The 21288-nt window shown below is 42.5% G+C and overlaps 1 protein-coding gene across 2 annotated transcripts in view; it reads left to right on the top strand.

Moving 5' to 3' along the window:
• Positions 1 to 21288, top strand: part of Rptor (regulatory associated protein of MTOR, complex 1) — a 392354-nt gene that overhangs the window by 80608 nt on the left and 290458 nt on the right. For both annotated transcript variants that reach the window (XM_005407318.2, XM_005407317.2), the window contains exon 2: positions 7949 to 8051. In XM_005407318.2, coding sequence (XP_005407375.1) covers positions 7949 to 8051 — 103 coding nt within the window. The remainder of the gene's footprint in view (positions 1 to 7948; positions 8052 to 21288) is intronic.

Below are 21288 nucleotides of genomic sequence, written 5' to 3'. Positions count from 1 at the left end.
AACTTGTAATATCTTTATTAGTTTAAAGCTAAAGTGGCTCTTTTTTGAGATTTATTTTGTATGCAATTCTCTGTTTTTTTTTTTTTTGTTATTATTATTATTATTATTATTATTATTTTTGTCTTTTTGAGACAGGGTCTCACTATGCAGTTCAGGCTGGCCTTCAGCTCACTTTGTAGCCCAGGCTGGCTTCAAATTTGTAACGATCCTCCCGTCTCAGCCTCCCGAATGCTGGGATTACAGGTGTGCACCACCACACTCAGCTTGCAATTCTCTGTTTTGACTCTTAGAAATGTAAGTTTCTCAAGGGTCTCCAACATTGGAACCAAACTCAAGCCAAGTCTTCTGAGCGATTTGCGTGATATAGAAAGATATGAGAAACATGAGGGCCATGGCACGGGAATTCAAGGTGGGAGCAGAGGAGAAGCGTTCCTAACTTTAATGTTTAAAATCTGTCTCTTGGGCTGGGCATGTAGCTCTGTTAGAGCACTTTCCTACCATGTACAAGACCCTGAGTTCCTTCTTCACCACTGCAAAGAAAAAGACAGAAAAAGAAACAATGGTTTGAGGAAAATCTGCTTCTTGTTTTTCCTTTGTATTAGGCTGTTTTGCAAGTGTAGAGAGAGAAAAAAAAATTTTTTTTTGAGATAGGGTCTTGTTGTGTACTTCAGCCTGGCCTTGAACTTACTCTGTAGCCCAGGCTGGCCCAGGTGATTCTCTTACCTCAGCCTCCCAAGTGCTAGGATTACAGGCATGTGTCAACAAGCCTGGCAAGAGAGAGAAATTTTTATAGTTTTTTTTGTTTGTTTGTTTTTCTTCTGGTACCAGGAATCGAACTCACGACCTTGCGCTTGCCAGGCAGGCACTGTGCCGCTGAGCTAAATCCCTGGGCCCAGAAATTTTTAAAGCAGTGAAATATAGACAAAATTTGGCCTTTGAAAACAAACCACACTTAAACCTAAATTAGCCTTGTGGCTCAAGAAAACAAACTGAATGCCTAAATTCCAGAACCTCTCTTCTCATTTTTAATTCCCATTGAAAGGAACAAAGGCATATAAAAAATATTAGGAACTCTCCCAAGCTAGTACAGTTACTACTGGCAGTGGTGATCTTGTTTTGTGTTATAGGCTTTGGTTGTAGGAATTCATTTTGATGTGCTTCTTGCTGTTGTTTGTCTCTAACAGTCTTTGGGATTGGGGTTGGGCAGAAACTGGTTTTTCCTTCTCTTGAACAACCTGATTACCCATCTCCTCCTTTCCTCCTCTCTTTGCTGTCTGTTCTAGTTTCTGACTTTCTTTATAAATTATACATTTGTGTAGTCTCAGCTCTGCTCAGAGTTTTTCTTGATGCACTGAGTCCTAATGAGGGCTCCTGGGAGTGGGTGGCTCTGTCCTCAGACAAGCAGGGGAATAATGCATGTTATGACATCTGTAGTGAACCCTTCAGCTTGTTGTCTGTCTCTGTTTCGTGCACTCACTTGTTTATCTGTGAGCCCCACTCAGTATGGGACAGATGGCAGTGGTTGGGAAGCTTAACCCACTTTATTTCTTCATTCTGCACATAATGACTTAGATGTCATGGCACATCAGCATATGAATTTATATTCTATTTGGTCATGCTACCTAATCACCTGTGTCTTTTAAACAATAGATGGTTTTTGTCACATCCATTAAGTAGAAAAATGCCAGTAAGGAATTGCCTTGTAAGTTGGCTTGAATTCTGTGGAAAGTGACAGGCATTATGTTTCTAATCAGGGGTGGCCCAGCATGCATGAACAGGTCTGCAGAACCTTATGTGCAATTCTGAGCTACAGGTCTTCAGCCCTGGGATGTTTCCACAACACATTTGGGGTCAAAACTTGGTTTGAAATTGGATGAAGCATCTGTGTCTTTGCTTGCTCAGTGGAGGCTGAATCTTGATATGTTTCACTGTGGAAATGTTAGTGCTTTTGAATGTAAGTGTTGCTCCAGACCTTTCTGGGTGTATCACATGACATATGGTCTAGGGTCTAGATTCTGGATTTTCCTTTCCTAAATCTAAAAAGTTTTGAGTTTCAGAATACATCTAGCACCTGAGGACTCTATGGAAAACTGCCCAGGCTTTTTTGTTGGGGAGAAGTGGTAGTAGGGATTATGCCTGAGGTCTCACACTGAGCTACATCTCCAGAACTTCTAAAATTATTTTTCTTTTTGAGACCTACCTGGAAAACAAGCCCCAGCATGTGTTTTTTGTTTTTTTTGTTTTTTTTTTAAAGAGTAGGAAGAATTTATTGAGAGAAAAAAAGCTTCTGTCTGAGAGGGACAGAAGGGGACCTGAAAAGTGGGTTGCCCACCAACCCCGCTTCTCATGAGTGTTTTATTGAGCAAAGCCACGAAATGAGGTGGGCTTAAGGTGGTACAGAACTATCATCAATCAATCAATAAGATTACATGTGTAGTTGCTTAGGTAATATTGATTCAATGGCAAATCATAGGATGGATGTGAGGTGGGACAAAACTATGGTCAACCAATAAGTATACAACAAGTACAGTTGCTAGGGGAGTATTGGTTAAATGGGAATCAAATGAGGAAACAAGTTGTGTAGCAAATGCACATGGGCAGACAAGGACTTTCCTGGAAGGACCAAACCTCCTTCATGGGTTAAGGAGGTTTGGTCCTCCACCCCAAGGTGATTGATGCCTACTTAGAATATCAGTCACTGCTGTTCATTCCTAGGGGAAGTATATGGGGGAGTAGTTCTTCTTCTTCTTTTTCTTGAAGCCTGACCTTCAGTGAATATGCCTCTAGCCATAATTGTCTTCTGTATTGACGTCTGGAGGGCCCAGCCCTGTCTGCCTACAGTATTTCTACCTAACTTAGCTACCTATAATATTACCCCCTCTGAAGGAATACCCTAACTTCTGTGAGGGTGCAAGGATCAAAGACCAATCTAACTACTTCCAGCTGAAGAGGGTCATTGTTGTGATCGCCAGTCAGAGATACTCCGCAAAGCGTCTACCTAAAGGCCCTCACTAGGTGCCAGGTGTTCTTGTCTTGGGTAAATGTACAGTTTTAAATCTGGAGGAAAAAGGCCACAGAAACAATGAAGTATGCATGGGCCAAATAATAAAATCAACAAGATAATTATGAATATAGCCAACAAAGTTTTCCACCAGGAGAAGCCAGTAAGAGCTTTCCATAAAGAGGATAAGGAGAAGGTCCAGGGAATTTCAGAATCTGACATGTCATTAACCTGTCATCAGATATCTTGAACAGCTATTGAGATATTAGCAGAAGGATCAGAAACTTACACACAGCATTCAGTTTTTATAATTGCACAAGTACCCCCTTGTGTTGCTGTTAGCATGTCTAATGCCATTGGTTTTGGAGGGTAGCTTGCCTCATTAATTTTAGTTCTTCATTCAGGAGAGAGAGACCAGCTACAGTGTCCTTTAAGGCCTGCTGAGTATAGTTAGTTAAGGCCTCGATATGTTGCATGACATTTTTAAATCCTAGGGAAGGGATAAAGACAGAGGCCAAGTAAGCATACCAGTGAAACACACTTCTAGACCATTGATGCCATAGGTGGGGCAAGTTTGCTGGTTTGTCAATATTTTTGACACTTCTGCCTTGTAACTGTGCAGATCCCAGTGTGCATCTTCCTATCCATCCAGTGGGTAGCCAGGGCCACAAATTGGTTCCACAGGACCAATGAGTGCCATTAGGGGCTTTCCATCTAATTCGGAGGTGATTAAACGAATTTGTTGCAAACCAGTCTTCAGCCTATAAAATTATTTTGTGTATACATTGTCTGGGGGTGTCCATCCCAAGTATTTAGTAGAGTTAGGCTAACGAGAATAGGAGTGATTTTTCTGTTCCTAACATAAGGGGTGGCCTTCCTATTAAGATGTCCTATAGTGGGAATTAACCATAAAAATCATCCCATATCTGAAAATAGCCTTCTTGATATCTGTGGTTGTTGGCCTTCAAGATAGGACCCTTGCTTTTATTTAATAGGGGTCCTACTAGAACCTTTAAAGAGGCTTCAGTGGTACTGTTAGTAAAATTCTGTTATGTCCAGGATTAAGAGTACAGTTTATAGGCTACTCAACTACTTTTAATGGTGTGCTAAGCTATGAACCATTGAACTCTCATAACTCATCAATATAGTGTTGTAGTTTATTCCAGTCATCTCCTGAGATGGGGATACTCACCAAGAAAGTCCAGTTGTACTGGACAAGGGGAGCAGAACAAACACAGCAGGATGTTTGTTGTACTGACTCTGCATATTCTTGTGCCCACCTTAGAAAGGAATTTCTTTCTCCCTTAAGTGGTAAAGAGATTTTTTTTTTCTGGTTTTTCTCCGGTACTGGGAACCGAACTCACGACCTTGCGCTTGCCAGGCAGGTGCTTTTGCCGCTGAGCTAAATCCCCAGCCCAGTGGTAAAGAGATTAATAAAAGGGATAAGAGTAACATCTTAGATTATTTATGTGAAGGCTTTGTTTTTTTCCTGAACAAGAATCTTAAGTCCTGGGGTTCACAGGAGTGTTCCGATTATGGTTGCTTACACTCAGCGAGTCTCTGGTTCCCAGGACTTGAGTCAAGTGTGGTATAGTTCCCAGCAAGATTTTTCAGAATGTGTGTAATATAAGTCCTATCCCCAAAATAAGCCCCAGTTAAGGTTGTCAGCAGATGGATGCATTTAATTTGTCTGTTGCAACATATAATTAGCATATTGAATTGTAAGATTATATTAATATGTAATTAAATACAAATAAATGCCATTGTTGACATTAATTCTTAAAGTAAGTGATAATACAAATTATAATTATTTATAAATACCCAAGTGGGTGCTTTAGACAAAAGGTAAGCACTTATGTAAACCAGTGAACTTGTGACCAACTAGAATCCAGACACATTGCATGAATAACATGTACACTTGATAATGAGACATGGTTGTGTTTAATGTGAATCTTCATAATTCAATAAATTGTGTGTTGTTAATGATGCACTGTGAGCAGGCTACATGGACAAGAAGTGCTGTTTTAAGGAGAGCTCTGTTGCTGGATGTGAAAGATTAGGGCCAGTGGTTCTACAGGAAATGGAATTGCAGGAAGTTCAGGCTGGAATTTAGGGTTTGGAGTGTTACGATCATGTTCCCAAGAAAACAACATAACTATTGGAATAAATGTAGATTTTTGTACATGAGTAAATGTGGATATTTGTACATGAATAAATGTAGATTGTTGTACATGAAAACAATAAGACATCCTCTGAAAATAAGCCCTAGTGTATCTTTTGGGGCAAAATGGATAGAAGAACTGGTCTTATTTGGGGGGCAATACATTAGGTGACTGACTTAAGGATATTTAGTAACAATCTTTTGCCTAATTTTGGAATTAAATTGCTAGATGGGTATTGAACCAATACCCAGGTCTGGGACTGTGTATTCTTGAGTTTTTTTCTTTTCTTAGGCTTTTGAGTTAGGTATGTACTGTGTAAGCAAAGGTGAATCAAATGGATTTCTTCCATGTCTCCATCCTAGCAGCATGGCTGTTTTCACCCTTTCTGTGTGAGGGCCAGACTGTTCACTTTTACTGCAATCAAGGAGAACTTGTCTCTATGCATACCATTTGGTGAGTTTGGAAGATGGACTGTTGATAGGCATGCTAAAGTAGGGCCCTTTATCTATGTATTTTTTAATTTTAAAGAGTATTAGAAGAAAAAAAAAAGAACAATAGCAGCATACCAGCATCACAAACATAATTAAAGAAAGCAAGAACATTAAAAGTGATACAGGGTTTCAAAATAAAATGGTAGGAATTAACAGTGGTTGTTATATTACATATTGTTATCTTCAGCTATGTTGCTCAGATTACCAGATGTAAGAATGGAAGATTGTTCAAACCATTAAAGAGAGTAAAAAAAATTATTAGATTAAAACATTAGAGATAATACAGAATTTCACTAGACAAGATGGTAGGAATTCACCAATGGTTGTTCCATTGCATATTGTTGTCTTCAAATCAATTGCTCAGGTTACCAGATATAAGCATGCACAATTGGTCAGAATATAAAAAATTTTGAATATTAACTGTTGCCTTTAACATCTCATAAGACTGATTTTTGTCTAAGGAGCTCAGAATTTACTGAGAATTTTTTATTTGAATCAGAGATGTTGGGAATGCCTCATGGATGCCATGCTTCCTCTGTGACAGGGAAGAAGCAAGCACCCCTCTCTCTCCCACGGAGCTTGTTGTCCCAGGACCAGCCCCTCTGCTCATTTCTTTGATCCTTCCCTAAGTTTTGGATGCCACTACCCAATCATAGCCCTTTAATGAGGATTAATGTGGACCATGCTCTCAGGCTGCAAGGTACAGTGCCTGTTTAGGTTGGGCCACTTAATAAATGGAGGCCATTATTAATCAGATTTGCTGGGGTGGATCCCAGAACCTGGATGTTAACTTCCTGGCAAATTACTGAGCAAGTTCTAGCCCAGAAAAGTGCTCTGCTGCTTCCTCCAGGGTCTACAGGGCTGAGACCTGAGGAGAGTCGGGCTATCTGGTGAGGCTGGAGGTTGGGAAGCTCCAGACAGAGGGAATGAGGCTGTGAGTGAGGGCCCAGGGTCAGGTGGCTATGCCAATTGTCCTGAAGGATGCAGAATGACCAATGGGAAGCTGGGGTTTAATGGCGTATTCTGCAGCTCCCCAATAGCTCTGGGACTGGTGTAAAATAGAGCAATGAGCTGCTGTGTTTACAGCCTGGCTCCGCTGCAGCTGGAGCTTCGTTGGGGAGATAGCAGTGTGTATACACACACTCACATACACGTGCAGTGTGACTAGAGTCCAGGCAGAGTTGGTGGTGGTTTGAAAGGTGCATGCTGCGGAGATATTAATGTAGTGGGATGAGGTGGATGCAGTAATGCACTGAATATGAGTGCTGGTGGCTGGAAGGAGGAAGGGCTGGTGCCTGACTCTCAGGCTCTCTGCACTCTGAATGGCATCTCTGGCCCTTCCCCTCTGGAGGTTTGTCTCTTTGATTTATTGATTTAGCCCTTGCACCTGCAAATAGTGGCTGGCACCTAACAGGCGCTCAGTGTTTGTTGACTGAGTGAGTGGGTGATGGATGCCTTCTAGATTTTTCTGGCTTGAACAACTGGTAGGTGGGGCTGTTTCCTAATACTGGAGTACCCAGAAGGAAGCAGGTGTGGAGGCAGGCACAGCAGGTGACAGCCAAGTGTGGTAGAGTGTCACAAAGCAGAAAGAAATCAGATGGCAAACACCCAACAAGGGAAACATTTCCGATTTGTAAGATAAACACCACCTTTAATATGCAAAGAATACATGAAAATTAACTGGAAAATGTCACTAATGTAAGTGGCATGAATGTGAGTGGACAGTTCACAAAACATGCAAAAACAGTGCAGTGATGCACTGAATATGGAGTGCTGGTGGCTGGAAGGAGGAGGGGCTGGTGCCTGAGGATGTACTTGGGGAAGTGTCTAGCCTGACTGCTACTGCAGAGCACAGCCTAAATGTACACAGCAGTTTTCCTCATGAAAGCTGACAATGTGAGATTAAATGTGGTGATAGACTTGATGGACAGATTGGTGTAATTTTGCAAAGGAATTTAGCAGACTGTATCAGGTGCTTTAAAATGTTTATATCTTTTGATGGAATAATTCTGTTTCTGGAGTTTATGATGATGCCTGAGAAAAGCCACTTCTGCCATGCACCCATCCCACTGGCTCACTTTACTCTGAAGCATGGCATTCAGGGACATGGTAATCTTGGGCACAGGTAACAATGCTGACAGGGTAGCTGGAGTTTGTGGATGGGATTGTGTTTTGGGGAGATTGTGGGCCAGGAAATGTACTTATAAATCTGTGTTGAAATATGTTTTTCTTTTCTTTCGTTCTTTTTTTTTTTTTTTTTTTTTTTGAAACATGTTTTTCTCTTGTGCTTCCAGATGAAGACAGTCAGTGTGGCCTTAGTTCTGTGCCTGAATGTCGGTGTGGATCCCCCCGATGTGGTGAAGACCACACCCTGTGCACGCTTGGAATGCTGGATTGGTAAGTGCCATCCCTCTCTGAGATCTGCTGGTGTAATTCTGAGGATTTTATTCTTTTTGGAGTAATATCAACCTTTAGATAATTTTAGATGCATTCAACTGTATTTTGTAGAGATGTGTTTTAAGGAAAGTTAGTAAGATATTGATTATGAATTCTATAATTTTTTCCTTTTAAATTTTCTGTATCTGGCGCATAATCATAGCCATTTACACCTTAAAACTTGAATGACTGGTAGCTGCATGCAAATGTTTATAGAAAAGGTGAATCGAGCTGTTTCCAGTAAAGCCTCGAATAATACATGGTAAAGCACAGTAGGCAGTGTCGGTTGACTGCTCACAGTGTGCCAGGCACTCTTTGCAGCACTTTACATTTACTAACTCATTCTATCTCCAAGGTGGCTCTGTGGCGGGCTCTGTTACTAACCTTCATTTTAGAGTGTAGGAAGTGGCATAGCTGTGATTTGAACCTATGCAAAGTCTATAGACTATGTTATTTTTTAAAAATGAAATTGTAGTATAAAATACCACTCCAGCCATTTTTAAGTATACTGTCAGTGGCATTGAGCACATTCCCATTGTCATGCAGCTGTCACTACCATCCATTCAACCTCCCAGCTGCAACTGTGTCCGCTACACAACTCTACACTCTCATCCCTAGCCCCTAGACCTCCATTCCATTCTCTTGTCTCTATGAGTTTGACTACTGTAGGGATCTCATCTAATGGTTATCATATATTATTTAACCTTTGTTGTCCAGCTAACTTCACTTCGAAGTATCCTAAAAGGTCATCCAGGCTGTGGCACATGTCAGAATTTCTTGCCTTTGTAAGGGTGAATGATACTCTGCTGTGTGGATGGTCCACTTTTTGTTTATCCATTCAGCACTGATGGGCATTTGAGATATTTTCACCTTTTAGCTATAGTGAACAATGTTGCCAAGAACATGGGCATACAAGTGCCTGCTTGAGAGACTGCTTTCAGTTCTGTGTATATATCCAGAAGTTGAATTGCTCTATCACATAATGAGTCTAGTTTTAAATTTTGAGTAACATGGGGGCTGGGGATTTAGCTCAGCGGCAAAGTGCCTGCCTGGCAAGCACAAGGTCGTGAGTTCAGTTCCCGGTACCGGAGAAAAACCAAAAAAAAAAAAAAAAAAAAAATTTTGAGTAACTGCTATATTGTATTCCAAGTGGCTATACCATTTTATATCTCTACCAGCAGTGCACAAAGGGTTCTAATCTCTCCATATCTTTGCTACTTATTGTTTTGGTTTTTTTGATTATAGCCATCCTAATGGATGTGAGGTAGTATCTTGTGGTTCTGATTTGCATTTTCTGAAAGATTGGTGATGGTGAGTATTCATGTGCTTGTTGGTCCCTAGCCCATTTTTGAATTGGGTTGTTTGTTTTATTGTTGAGTTGTTGATGGTCTTTATATATTCTGGATATTAATCCCAGATGTGTGTCTTGAAACTATTTTCTCCCATCTGAGACTGCGTTCTTTGGTATTACACACTATATCAAGTTTATTGGGATGTAGTTGATATGCAGTGCAACTCAACTTTTTGGCTGTAACATATTTCTTTGAACTTTGACAAAACATCCAGTGCATTTGTGCCACAAATACCATCAATGTGCAGAATATTTCTGTCATAGTATAAAGATAGCTCCCTTCTTCACCTTTGTGGTCAGTCCCCTCCCTTTCCTGAGTTCCTAGCAACCATTGATCTAATTTCTGTGCCTGACAGACAGCAGGTAAGGGGAATTATATCATCTGTAGTTTTGTGTCTTTTGTCTTTTCCTGAGCAGAGTGTATGTAAGAGCCATCCATGAAGCAGTATGCATTAATACCTGGTTCTGTGTATGCCATTTATGTGCATATACCATAGTTGTTTATCCATTTACCTGTTGACAGAGGTTTGGGTTGTTCCCAGTTTTTGGCAATTATGAAGTTTCTTCTAGCACTTGGTCTTTTTGTGGGCATATTTTCTTTGGGACAAATATTTAGGACTGGGATTATTAGGTCATATATTAAGGATGGGTTCAATTTCTTTTTTAAATAGTTTTTTTTGGTTTTTCCCCAGTACGGGAATTGAACTCACGACCTTGCGCTTGCCAGGCAGGCGCTGTGCCGCTAAGCTAAATCCCCAGCCCCTTTTAAATATTTTTAATTGGATTTCTTTTTATCCCTACACTCGAACAGTTTCATTCCACAAAAAAGAGAAAGCATTTCCATGTTCAGTTCTTTTTTTTTTTTTTGAGATAGAGCCTCACTATATAGTTCAGGCTGGCCTCAAACTTGCAGCAATCCTCCTGCTTCAGCCTTCTGAGGGTTGGGATTACAGGTGTGCACCACTACACCTGGCTTCCATGTTCAGTTCTTTAAGAAACTTTCAAACTGTTTTTCACTGTACTATTTTGTATTCCTGCAAATAGTATATGAGAGTGTGAGGGTTCTGATTGCTCCATATCCCCACTTGATAGTGTCAGTTTCTAAAAGATTTTTTTATTTTTTTTTTTTTTTTTTTATTTTTTTTTTTTTTTTGGTTTTTCTCCGGTACCGGGAACCGAACTCACGACCTTGCGCTTGCCAGGCAGGCGCTTTTGCCGCTGAGCTAAACCCCCAGCCCCTAAAAGATTTTTTTAAATGAGGCAAAAATGTCTTTTATGTTCACTTTCACATTTGCCAATTGGAGGAATATTTATTTTTTAGATTTTTTTTTTTTCCCCCCGTTGGTTCTTCTGGTGTAGTCCAGGCTGGCTTTGAACTGTCTTTGTAGTCCAGGTTGGCTTTGAACTTGGAATTCTCCTGCCTTAACTTCTTGCATGCTGGGGTTACAGGTGTGTACCACTGCACCTGGTTGGGAATGTTCCTTTATTTGAATAGGTCTGATTTTCCATTTGGTGTTGTAGTCATTCTGCTGGAAAACTTCTTTTCACATTGCTTGCACTACGGGGTGGCAGGCATTGAATTTTCCTAGATTTTTGTTTGAAGAATTGTCTTTTTTGTTAAAAGATTTTTCCTGTTTATAGACTTTCGTGCTGATGTGTTGCTTACTGTGCTTTGAAATAGTCACTTGTTTTCTGGCTCAGTTTTTGATGAGAAGTTTGCTGTAATTCTTTGTGTCTCTATGTGTTTTCTCTTTTCTCTGGTAGTCTTCAAGATTTTCTTTTAATCCTTTGATTTTTTCTTTTTTTTTTTTTTTTTTGGTACCAGGAATTGAACTCAGGACCTTGAGCTTGTCAGGCAGGCACCATGCTGCTGAGCCATATCCCTGGCCCTAATCTTTGGATTTTTAATAATTGTTCTATGACATAACTGTGCTTTTTTTTTTTTTTTTTTTCTGTTTAGCTTTTGGGTTTTATTCTTCTTGAGGTTCTTCGAGATGCTTGGATGTGTAGTTTGATGTCTTTATTTTTAAAAATTTTCCAACCATTTTTGTTTTGGTCCTGAGGATTGGACCCCATGTTTTCTCTGTGGTAGCCTGCCTCTGCCTGGTTGTCAGTACACAGTTCTGTGCCCAAGGCCTTTTTGTTCCCTTCTCTAGGGTGGGCCATTTTGCCTCTTCTCTCACAGCTTTTTCCATGATCTTTATCTGAGTCTTGGAGTTCCTTGTACCTACCCTGAGCAAGACAAGCCTTGTATCCATTTCTCCTCCAGGTGCAAAGGGTCCAAGCCTGTGTCCTGGGTCTTCTGCTTTGCTTTTTTAAGACTCTGGCCCTTGCTGCCTGGGGAAAAAGGCCTGAGGAAGAAGATGGGGCCAAGGGTTGGGCATTGTTCCTCTTCCTGACTCCTATTGTTTCTCATGGGCACCCAATGAAGCTGCCTGTTGGGAGCTCCTCTTGTTCTGTACGCTTGGCTGTTGTACACTGCCATCCTGGCCCACAGTTGGCCTGTGAGGGCTGGTTTCTTTGACTGGCCCATGGCTTTCCAAGGTGGATGTGGTACAAGTAACTGGTCCTTGTCTGAGTGCACTAATCTTAGGGAATTCAGTTTATTTGGCTGTGGCCTCATGTCTAATGAGCTCAAGAAAAGTTATGATGTTGTTGAGTATGTATCTCTTGATGATCGGAGCAGGGCAGCTTAAGCACAAGTTCCCTTTATTACTTTAACAAAAAGTACAAATTATTCTAATCTGAGTTGAAAAAAAGGGTGGTTTTTAATGCTTTATGTGTCTGTCTTACTGTCTGAGGATGTTTTGGGATTGCAGGCAGTCTTATCTTCAGCCGTCCTGTCCCCAGCCATGGTCTCTAGTCCCCATACCCAAGGACAAAGTTTACAGCTACCTTGCCCCCAGCCCAGGCCCAGTGTCCAATTTCCTGTGGCCAATATTCTCAGATGCTTTTTTAGCTCACTGCTCTCCCCTGGTAACAGTGCTAGTTGATGTCAACTTACTAGCTTCCACAGACTCATTCCACTCCATTTATCTCTTATCCCAGCTGAGTTTAATCATTTATTTTTATTTCCCCCCTCTTTATGCTTAGGGTTGGTGTTTTAGGACAAGCATTGCTCCTGGGTCCTGTGTGAGCTCCTAGAGATGCATGGCCCTGCTAGGATGTGTGGGTGGTGGTGTCAGAAGATAGAGTTATACTTTCTGGGCTGAGCAGCCTTGGTTTATTTTTTATTTTTTATTTTTTTTATTTTGAAGAAAATAGTGCCAAAAAAGAACAATAGCAAAATTCAAACAAAACAATGCAAGGACATTAAAAATGATACAGGGTCTCAAACCAAATGATAGGGATTAACAGTGATTGTTATATTACATATTAGTAATTTTTTTTATTTTAAAAAATAAAAGAAGGACAACATAGCAATAGAGGGATTCACCGAATTACAGACAAAGTGGTAGGACATTATCAATGGTTGTTATTTTACTTATTGGTGTCTTCAAGATAGTTTCTCAGGAAAACAAATAGACAAATAATAGTGAGTTACAGACAGAAATGGCAAGAAATTATCAATGGTTGTTGTACTATATCTTGGTTTCTCCAAAGTGGTCTCTAGGGAAAACAAATTGAGCTATACATGATTGATCAATCAAATAATCACTGACTATTCTCCATGGTTGTTGAAAGCACATAGTAACAAACATATGTCCATTTACGAAATAGCATAGGAACAATACAAACATTACAGAGTTATGGACAGATTGGTAGGAAATCATCAATGGCTGCTGGAATACATGTTGGCATCCTCGAAGTGGTTTCTCAGGAAAACAAAGATATGCAAGAAAGATCCAACAAGTAGTTAGTTACAGCCCAAGGGTTGCAAAAAATAGTGGATTACCTCCTTATCAGTGACTCCCCTCACTGAGGTGTGACGAATGGAAGGAAGACCAGGGCTGAAAAGAAGGACCCAGAGACCAGCACCAGTGTCCAGCAACGGGCCATCCACTTTCCTCTATAGTCATGATTTCACCGGGCTCCTCCTTGGAGACGACCGTCCTTCTCCATGAAGGCGGTTCTACAGAATCTGAGTATTGGGCACCCATGTAATCCATGAAGTCTCGGTGCAGACCTCACCGGAGTTCCACTGGCTCCTCCACCGCAGCCTGTACAATTAGGGGAAGAATGGCCTCCAGGGGGTCTCCCCGGGTATTTCGCAAGGTCCTCCTGGTTTCCAGCTCCCGAATGGCTCTCATGTCCCCAGTCAGCTCCACCTCTGAGTCGTCGGGCGTTGGTACTCTTGTGTTCTCTTGAGTCCTTGTTCATCAGCTGCTCCTCCGCTGGCTCCGGACCTTTCTGGCTCTCAAGGGCAGGGCCAAGAGTGACCTGCCCTGTGGCGTGTTTTCCCAGAGGTTTCTCCATGTCGGGATGGTTCATGCACGCCTCTGGGCGGGCCTCTTGTGTCGGTGCTTCTCTGTGGCATGGCGGTTCTCGACCTCGCGGCGGTGGCCGGCACAAGGGCCGACGCGCACCTCCGCACCGTTTCTGGGCCGCCTGCTGCCCGCTTTTCCGGGTGCCCAGCCCCGCGCGGCCTCCCCTCTATTACATTTATTATGTTCAGTGAAGTTGCTCAGATAGCCAGATGTATGAATGGAAGATTGATCAAATCATTATTATGACCAAAGACACTGTCGGGAAGGGTTCTTTTAAGTTGAGGGAGTGGGTATGCCAGTGAAAGAACCCTGGAAAATCTAATAAAAACCGAGGCACTCAGACCCACATGTGTAAACCTTGGGTTTTTATTACATTTTCCAGGGTTCTTTCACTGGCACACTCCCTCCCTCAACTTAAAAGAACCCTTCCTGACAGTGTCTTTGGTTATAATTTAGACAACATTAATGAAAAGAATTCATTACCTCATTCTTTGTGTGATAGACTAATCAAATAATATTGTGCGTTAAGTTTTTCTCTACAATTTAGGAATGTAGTCAACTTTATAATAATTTCAAAGGGTTCTGAGTTGAGAAGGACATGTGCTTTTCGTCTCGGCAAGGCCACCTGCATGGTGGGAACAGTAATGTGAGGGAGGGGAACAGTTAGGACCCTAGGGGTATAGAGAGAGTGCCAAGGAGGGTGAAGTGAGGTGAGGGGACAGGGAGAGTCCTGGAGGAGGTCCTGGTATACTTTGTCAGAGGCTTGGTAGTGGGGATGGGGATTGCAGTGGCCTGAAGGGAGGCAGAGTGGCGAGGCTGTGAAGGTTATGAGGGAGCTTGGCTGGCAAGGTGGTTGACGGGTGATGGAACCTGGGGTTGTGATGGGTTCCTTATGCCTTTTTTTAAACACAGAGCAGGCTGGTAGGTGGAGGCACGAGGAAGCCTCCCTTATAGCATTGGTGTGACCAAGTCACTTGGAAAGGCATTGCTGTTCAGAATGCAATCTGTTATTTTATATTTGGCCTTAGCATTTTGTATTCTGTTGCCAGAAATCAGCAGCTCTTGCACTTCTTGGGACCATAGCTGTATTTACCCCAGCTGTGCCACTCTCGCTTGACTGCTTCAAACTGCTTCTTTATCTGTAGATTGGCACTAATGAAAGCACCCCCTCATACCTGGAGGGGTGTTGACTGGCCTGTGGAATTACACTCTGTGCAAAGACTGGCCCTTGAGTGGTACCTGTCATGCCTCCACCACAACCCCAGCGCCCTCCTTAACATTTCCTTGCAATGGTCTCAGTCTGTTTGTGCTGCCATCACAAAATACCTGAGGAGGGAGACTTTACCAGTAATAGTCATCACTCACACGTTAGGAGGCCAGGAAGCCCAAGACCAGGGTGCTAGTAGCTTGGTGCATGGTAAGGGCATGGTTTCTGCTTCCAGGTAGAGTTTTGAACACTGTCCTCACGTGGTAGAGGGGACAGGAGAAGGAAGGCCCCAATTTATCCTTTTATAAGATCACTGATCTCATTCATAGGGGCTTTGCCCTTAATGACTTAATCATTTCCTGTGGACTCTCCATCTTTACTCTCATTAGAGTGTAAGTTCCAATATGAATTTTAAAGGATGCATTCAGACCAACCTTAGTGTCTCTTTCCCTCCACAACACGCCAGTACCACAATTCCTGAGTCTTACCTTTCTTGATAAGTTGCCTGTATGGCCAGCTACAGAGAAGCATAGCAGGCATACCCCATTCAGTCAGGTGTGGTGGCGCATGCCTATAATTCTATCTGAGGGACTGAGGCAGGAAGACCACCACGAGTACAAGGCTAGGCTGGGTTACATAGTGAGTTCAAGGCAAGCATCCACTACATAGCAAGACCCTGCCTAAAAAAAAAAAAAAGAAAAAGAAAAAGCCCCATTTAGCCCTGTTTTTAAGTGTTCTGGCATGGTGGGATCCTGCGCAGACTTGGTTCTTTAGCAGATGCATGATATATCCCATTTTATTTAATAAGTTAAACATTCATGGTGTCAAGTAGCCATCTGAGTTCATCCTGTGTGTTCCACTGGAAGCTGTGAGCATGGCCATTGCCTTGTGGATCAGGGAGGCTGAGCTGGCCTATGCTAGGTTGAAACTGCTCTGATCTCAGGGTCAAAGGGTGGGCAAAGCTCAGATAGACCTGAACCCTCAACTTACTTAAGTCTGTTTTATGCTTCTACGCATGTACCACTTATGCACATGTTGGGGAAAGTTTTTGTTCCAGAGGCTTCTGAGAGCACGTGTTGGTGTCTCTGAAGGGAGAAGCAAGAAGAGACATAGTACTGCACAGGAAGTCCATATGGCTTCACTATATGATGGAGACCACTGAAGCATCCCTGGGCAGGAGTTAAATTAACCAATGGGCTTTTCTTGTTTACTTGTGAATCTGTCCAAGGCCTAGGTTTCTTGTCTCAAGATGGGCAGTAGAGTCATAGTAAGTAAACCTCTGTGAGTCAGTGATCCCTATTGAGGCCTGTAATGGTGGATGAAGCCAGAAAGCCTCAGAAGTTAAGACAGCATCACAGCCAAGGACCCCTGGATCCAACCTCAACTAGATAAAGACTTCAGCCTCAGGCATCTTACTCCTGGGTGGATTAACTTAATACCTTACTTGGAGTCCTTGAGTGGTTCCTGCCCTTCTTGAGTACTCCCCTCCCTTCTTCTGATAACTAAATAAACATGGGCTACCCAGAGAAGGTCTTGGTGCTAGCCCTGAGAGAATCTCAAATTCTGTCAGAGGACGTTGATCCTCCTGGAGCCCTGAAATCATTCCACTTGCCTCTTTTATTTAGCCTTTGCCGTACACTCATTTGGGAGGTTGCAGACCTGATCAGACCTCAGTAACTAAGGGATATTATTAAACCGATAATGATAGGTGAAAACTTCCCCACTGTGACTTCCCAGACAGCTGGATGTGAGCAGTGAATTCAGAGTGAGCCAGTGGTACCTGTGTCCTCAGGAGCTAGACTGAGCAGAGATAGGGTTGTGGTGAGTTCTCCTATGCTTGTGGCTCTGACACAGCCAACAATTGCACTTTTTCCTACCCCCGCTTCTCACCCCTCTGGCTGTTTAAGAATGACGTTTCCCTTCCTGGAAATGACTTTTTTCAGAGAAGCAGGGGAGAGGCTGTTTTGTTTTATGGCCTGATATTAAATGCTATGGCAGTAATACACAATCCCATTGAACAATGAAACATGCCCGTTTTTGTTGGGAAACTGTCTATGTTTCAAACAATATAAAAAAGCTGAATGCTGAACAGGAGAAAGTATAATTTAGCTAAGAATTTTTTTTATGTGCTAGCTAGTGATAGCTATGTGTCAGGAGAGATAAGAATGCCAGTTTCTTAAGGTACATGGAGCTTCTGTTATTCTAAGGGATTATTTGGGTGGCACTGTGTTGTCTTTCTCTGTCCTTCTCTCTCTCTGTCTCTTTCCTCCCCTCTCCCTGCCCTCTTCTCACCTTTCTTCTCTCCAGTTCTGAGATAAAACCCAGGGTCTCACGCAGGCTAATGAAGTCTTCTACCACTGACCTATACCCCTCAACCCTCTTTTTTCTCTTACTCCTGAGAGGAAAGCATTCTTTTTGCCTTAAACTACATGTGGGCATTAAGAGATGCTGTGCAGATGAGCTAAAATAATGACACCCCCCCTTTTTTGGCATGGTGGTACTGGGGGTTGAGCCCAGGGCTTTTGTCTCACTTCTCCTCTCCTTTTGAGGCAGGTCTCTAAGTTGAAGTCACTAAGTTTTCCTGTTCTGTGCTTAAACTTGCAATCCTCCTGCCTCAGCCTCCCATAGTGCTGAGATTACAGATGTGTGGTACCACATCCAGCTAATAATGATGGCTGCCTTCTGTGTAGCTCTGGTGATTATAAAAAACTTACACAGACTCTTGATTCTTCAAACAACACAGACTTGTTGATTCTTCTAATGAACGTGGTCATCAGGTTGGTCAGGTGATCACTCTGGTTGGTGGACAGATGCTCAAGTGGAGACTGCATGTTAATAAGCGTGGTGGTGAATACAGAAGAGCTCTGGGTAGTGTTCCTTGCCTTCCGGGTATTCAGGGTGTAGCTGGGGAGATCACACTGGCACCAGTGGACTGTGGGAGATCAACGTCAAGTAGCCTGGAGCTCAGAGGGTACTGTGGGTGCAGTACCAAGTGGGCTAGTAGGGAGGCCAGAGCAAAGCTTGGAACAGGAGATTGAGTCCACCACTGGGGGGGTTGCTGAGCTTAATGCCCCTGTTGGGCCCCTTATGCAGTGGGGGTGGTTGGTCCCCATTAGCTGTGGCCATCGGCTGCCTGTGTCCTGTCACAGCTATGGGCCACAGTTAGAACAGTTGACAGTTTTGCTCTTTGGGACTCACTATTCAAAACCCTCTTTGTCTGTGAAGTTGCACTGGAGTCTTACGATAGTATCTCCATTTCCCTGTCTGAGGGAGGGTGGCATAATTGCTTAGACCCTCTTCCCTCGCTCCTTTTAAGTTGAGCTATGTGGAAACCATGAGGCTGCCTTTTAAAATAGGGTACCTCAGTCATCCCTGCAAATCTGTTGGGAATCTCTCAAGCTCCTGGCTTTGGTGTAACAGCTGTAGATAACACAATAATATAATTTATTTTATAGACATACGGGAAGTAAGGCTTAGTGGGTAGGACCCAGCCAGCTGGTGAAAGACTGCTCCCGTAGAATTTTACCCCTTGCCCCAGGACCCCAGACATATGAGGGCTGCAGGTTCTGCCACTTCCAGAGCAGTCCTTTCTGGTTTCTTGCAGCCACATGGCTCCAGGCTTTACCCTTGAGTTCAGTGAGGAGACAGGCCCCATACGCTGTATACTACATACTCCTTATAAAATACAGGAAGATGATACTATGATTAATAAAGTATGGTCATTAAAAGCCAGTTCTAATTTTAAAGTAGCCCTTTTGTCACTGTGTATTTTCTCAATCAAAAACTAGTCATTCAAAGTTATAGCACTAATTAGTGATGGAGTCCTTGAAAGCTGTATGGAGAAATTTACACTTGATCCAGCAGGCCGTACTCAGCTAATAAGTCAATTAACAAATATTTATTAACTGTCTACTCAATACAAGGTACAAAGAAATACAAAGATTCTTTGAGCAGTAAGCTCTGCATATTGTCTTTGAATTTTAAATTTTTATTGATGTATACCTACCCAGTTGGGTAGAAGAGTGCACCTAACCCAAGTGTAGAATTTGGTAAATTTTCCCAAACTCACCCATGAAATACAGCCCAAGGACATTGATAACAGCAGCCCAGAAACCCACACTTGTCACCTTCCTTTTGCCAGCCATCTCCACAGTAGCTGCAGCTTGTGCTCCTGTTCTTACCCACACCTGATCTGAGTGGGAATGCTCAGCAGCCCCTCCTTGGCTGGAGGTTAGCCTGTCTTCCTGTCTAGGTGGCCCTGCCCCGGCTGTCCTCTTCAAGCTCAGGTTCAGGAGCCCTAAGCGGTAGGTATCTCTTAGGGATGCCATGGAGTGCTGTGTGGGGACAGTGCCTATGCGTGCATGTAGACAGCAGGAAGTAGAAAAAGAGAAAACTCCATCTTTACTGCTGGACGGATGCCAGTGCCATCAGTGCCCCCTGACACCTCGGGTCAAGTTATTGGAGAGTTCAGACAGACTTCAGCTTCTCTTGTGTTAGGAGAGTCAGATCACATATCTTTTGAAGTAAAGTTGTAAAATACAGAAAGATTATGCTGAAAATCTTGCCAATAGGAAAACGTAAGAAAATTTATAAAAAGAAAAAAAAATTATATAAATGCTAATTACCATCTACTTTCCCACCCACCCCCTTCATTTACAGTTTCACTCATTGTACTTACTTATTGTTGAGTTTATCAGCTCCTTTCCAGGTTCCCCTTAAAACAGAAATCCATGAAGGTGTTGGAAGATGAGTGTTTATTAAGGCAAAACTGCAGTTTCAAATCTATGTTCTGTCCGCTTCACCCCACATCAGACTGATAGGATGGTCAGGAATATTCACCCAAGAATTTAATTTTAGTTTATTTAAATGATAGTTCCTTTAATGTTAAAACATCACTTTAGTTGTCTTTACTCTTTGCTATATTCCTTCATTCTGTCTCTTTTTCTCCTCACCAATCACTGTCATATTCAGGGGAGGAATAAAGTTAATCTACTGTAGAGACTCCCAGTGGATGAGCAGTGACAGCCCACTTAGCTGGTCCTGGCCTGATTCTAGGCCTGGGAGGCAACAGTGGGGCCCCTCTCAGGCTGCCTGTGCTAATGAGGCCTCATCATCTCTGTGGGGTGCTGTGAGGTGTGCTGAAAAGGGGGACCTACAGCCCCCTGTGGGCCAACACTGATGAAGTTGGTGTGGGCGAAAAGCTTCTGTCTCCCCAGTGGGTGAAGTTCAAGCTTTAGGAACTGTCCTGCAGTGCAAAACATTAGAGCCACCTGCATGAGGTGCCAAGCACGGGTTAAGATAAGGTATAGGTGGGCCTGTCTTTCTACAGAGAAACTACTTCCATTCTTCTGACCACTGATACCGCAGGCTGCACAGTTAAGGATAGCTACAACCAGTTCTTTCCATCCAGCTCTGTGCTGACTTCATCAGTTACCTGGCCTAGCCTAGTATGCAGACGTTTCTGTTTGTCACAGCTATTTTCTGGTTCCTTTGTATATGCACTTAGGTGGCCCTCCTTTTTACTTTTTAGATCCTTGTCCTTCCTTATACCATACTAACCTTGAGGTTCAGGTTACTACTGCTGACTTGGTGTTGCTTTTCTTATTTTGAGACTTTATAACTCTGTTCCTGTAGAAGAGAGAAATGAAGATTAACACATAATTTGTCGTGATTGATTGTAACACATTTACCACAAGTCTTCCAGAGATGTTAGAACCTGGTTTTCATCAAGTTCCCTTTAGTTAGAGCTGCTCATGGGGTACCAGTCTTATTGGGAGCTACAGCTAGAATTTCCAAAAGGAGAGAGCCTGGCTCCTTTCTTTTGAAAAGTCTGTGACAACTCTGACATACTCATGGGTGCAGGTGCCTCCCAGCTATAGAATTCTGTTACTTAATGTTAGGTTTTTAATTTTTCATCAAAGTAATGTGTGAGAACATCAAATGGTATTAATAGCTGTATTAAGAAAAGGCTGTCTTCGTCTCCCTTAGTGTCTTGGATTAGTTTTTTTCTTGTCTGTGTATGCTTTCCCCCCCCTGCAGTTACAAATTTGCTATTTTATTTGTTTTCTGTGAAACTGTGGTGAACTTAATTTTTACATGTATTACAGATCTGTTAATTTTTTCAAGGTTGAAATAACATATTAGTTTTTTTTTTTTTTTTTTTGTACCAGGAATTGAACTCAAGACATTGTGTCTACAAGGCAAACACTCTAC

Source organism: Chinchilla lanigera, unplaced genomic scaffold (genome assembly GCF_000276665.1).
Source record: "Chinchilla lanigera isolate Chin_1 unplaced genomic scaffold, ChiLan1.0 scaffold00105, whole genome shotgun sequence".
NCBI classification, from domain to species: Eukaryota; Metazoa; Chordata; class Mammalia; order Rodentia; family Chinchillidae; genus Chinchilla; species Chinchilla lanigera.
This window is presented reverse-complemented; position numbering and strand designations above follow the sequence as displayed.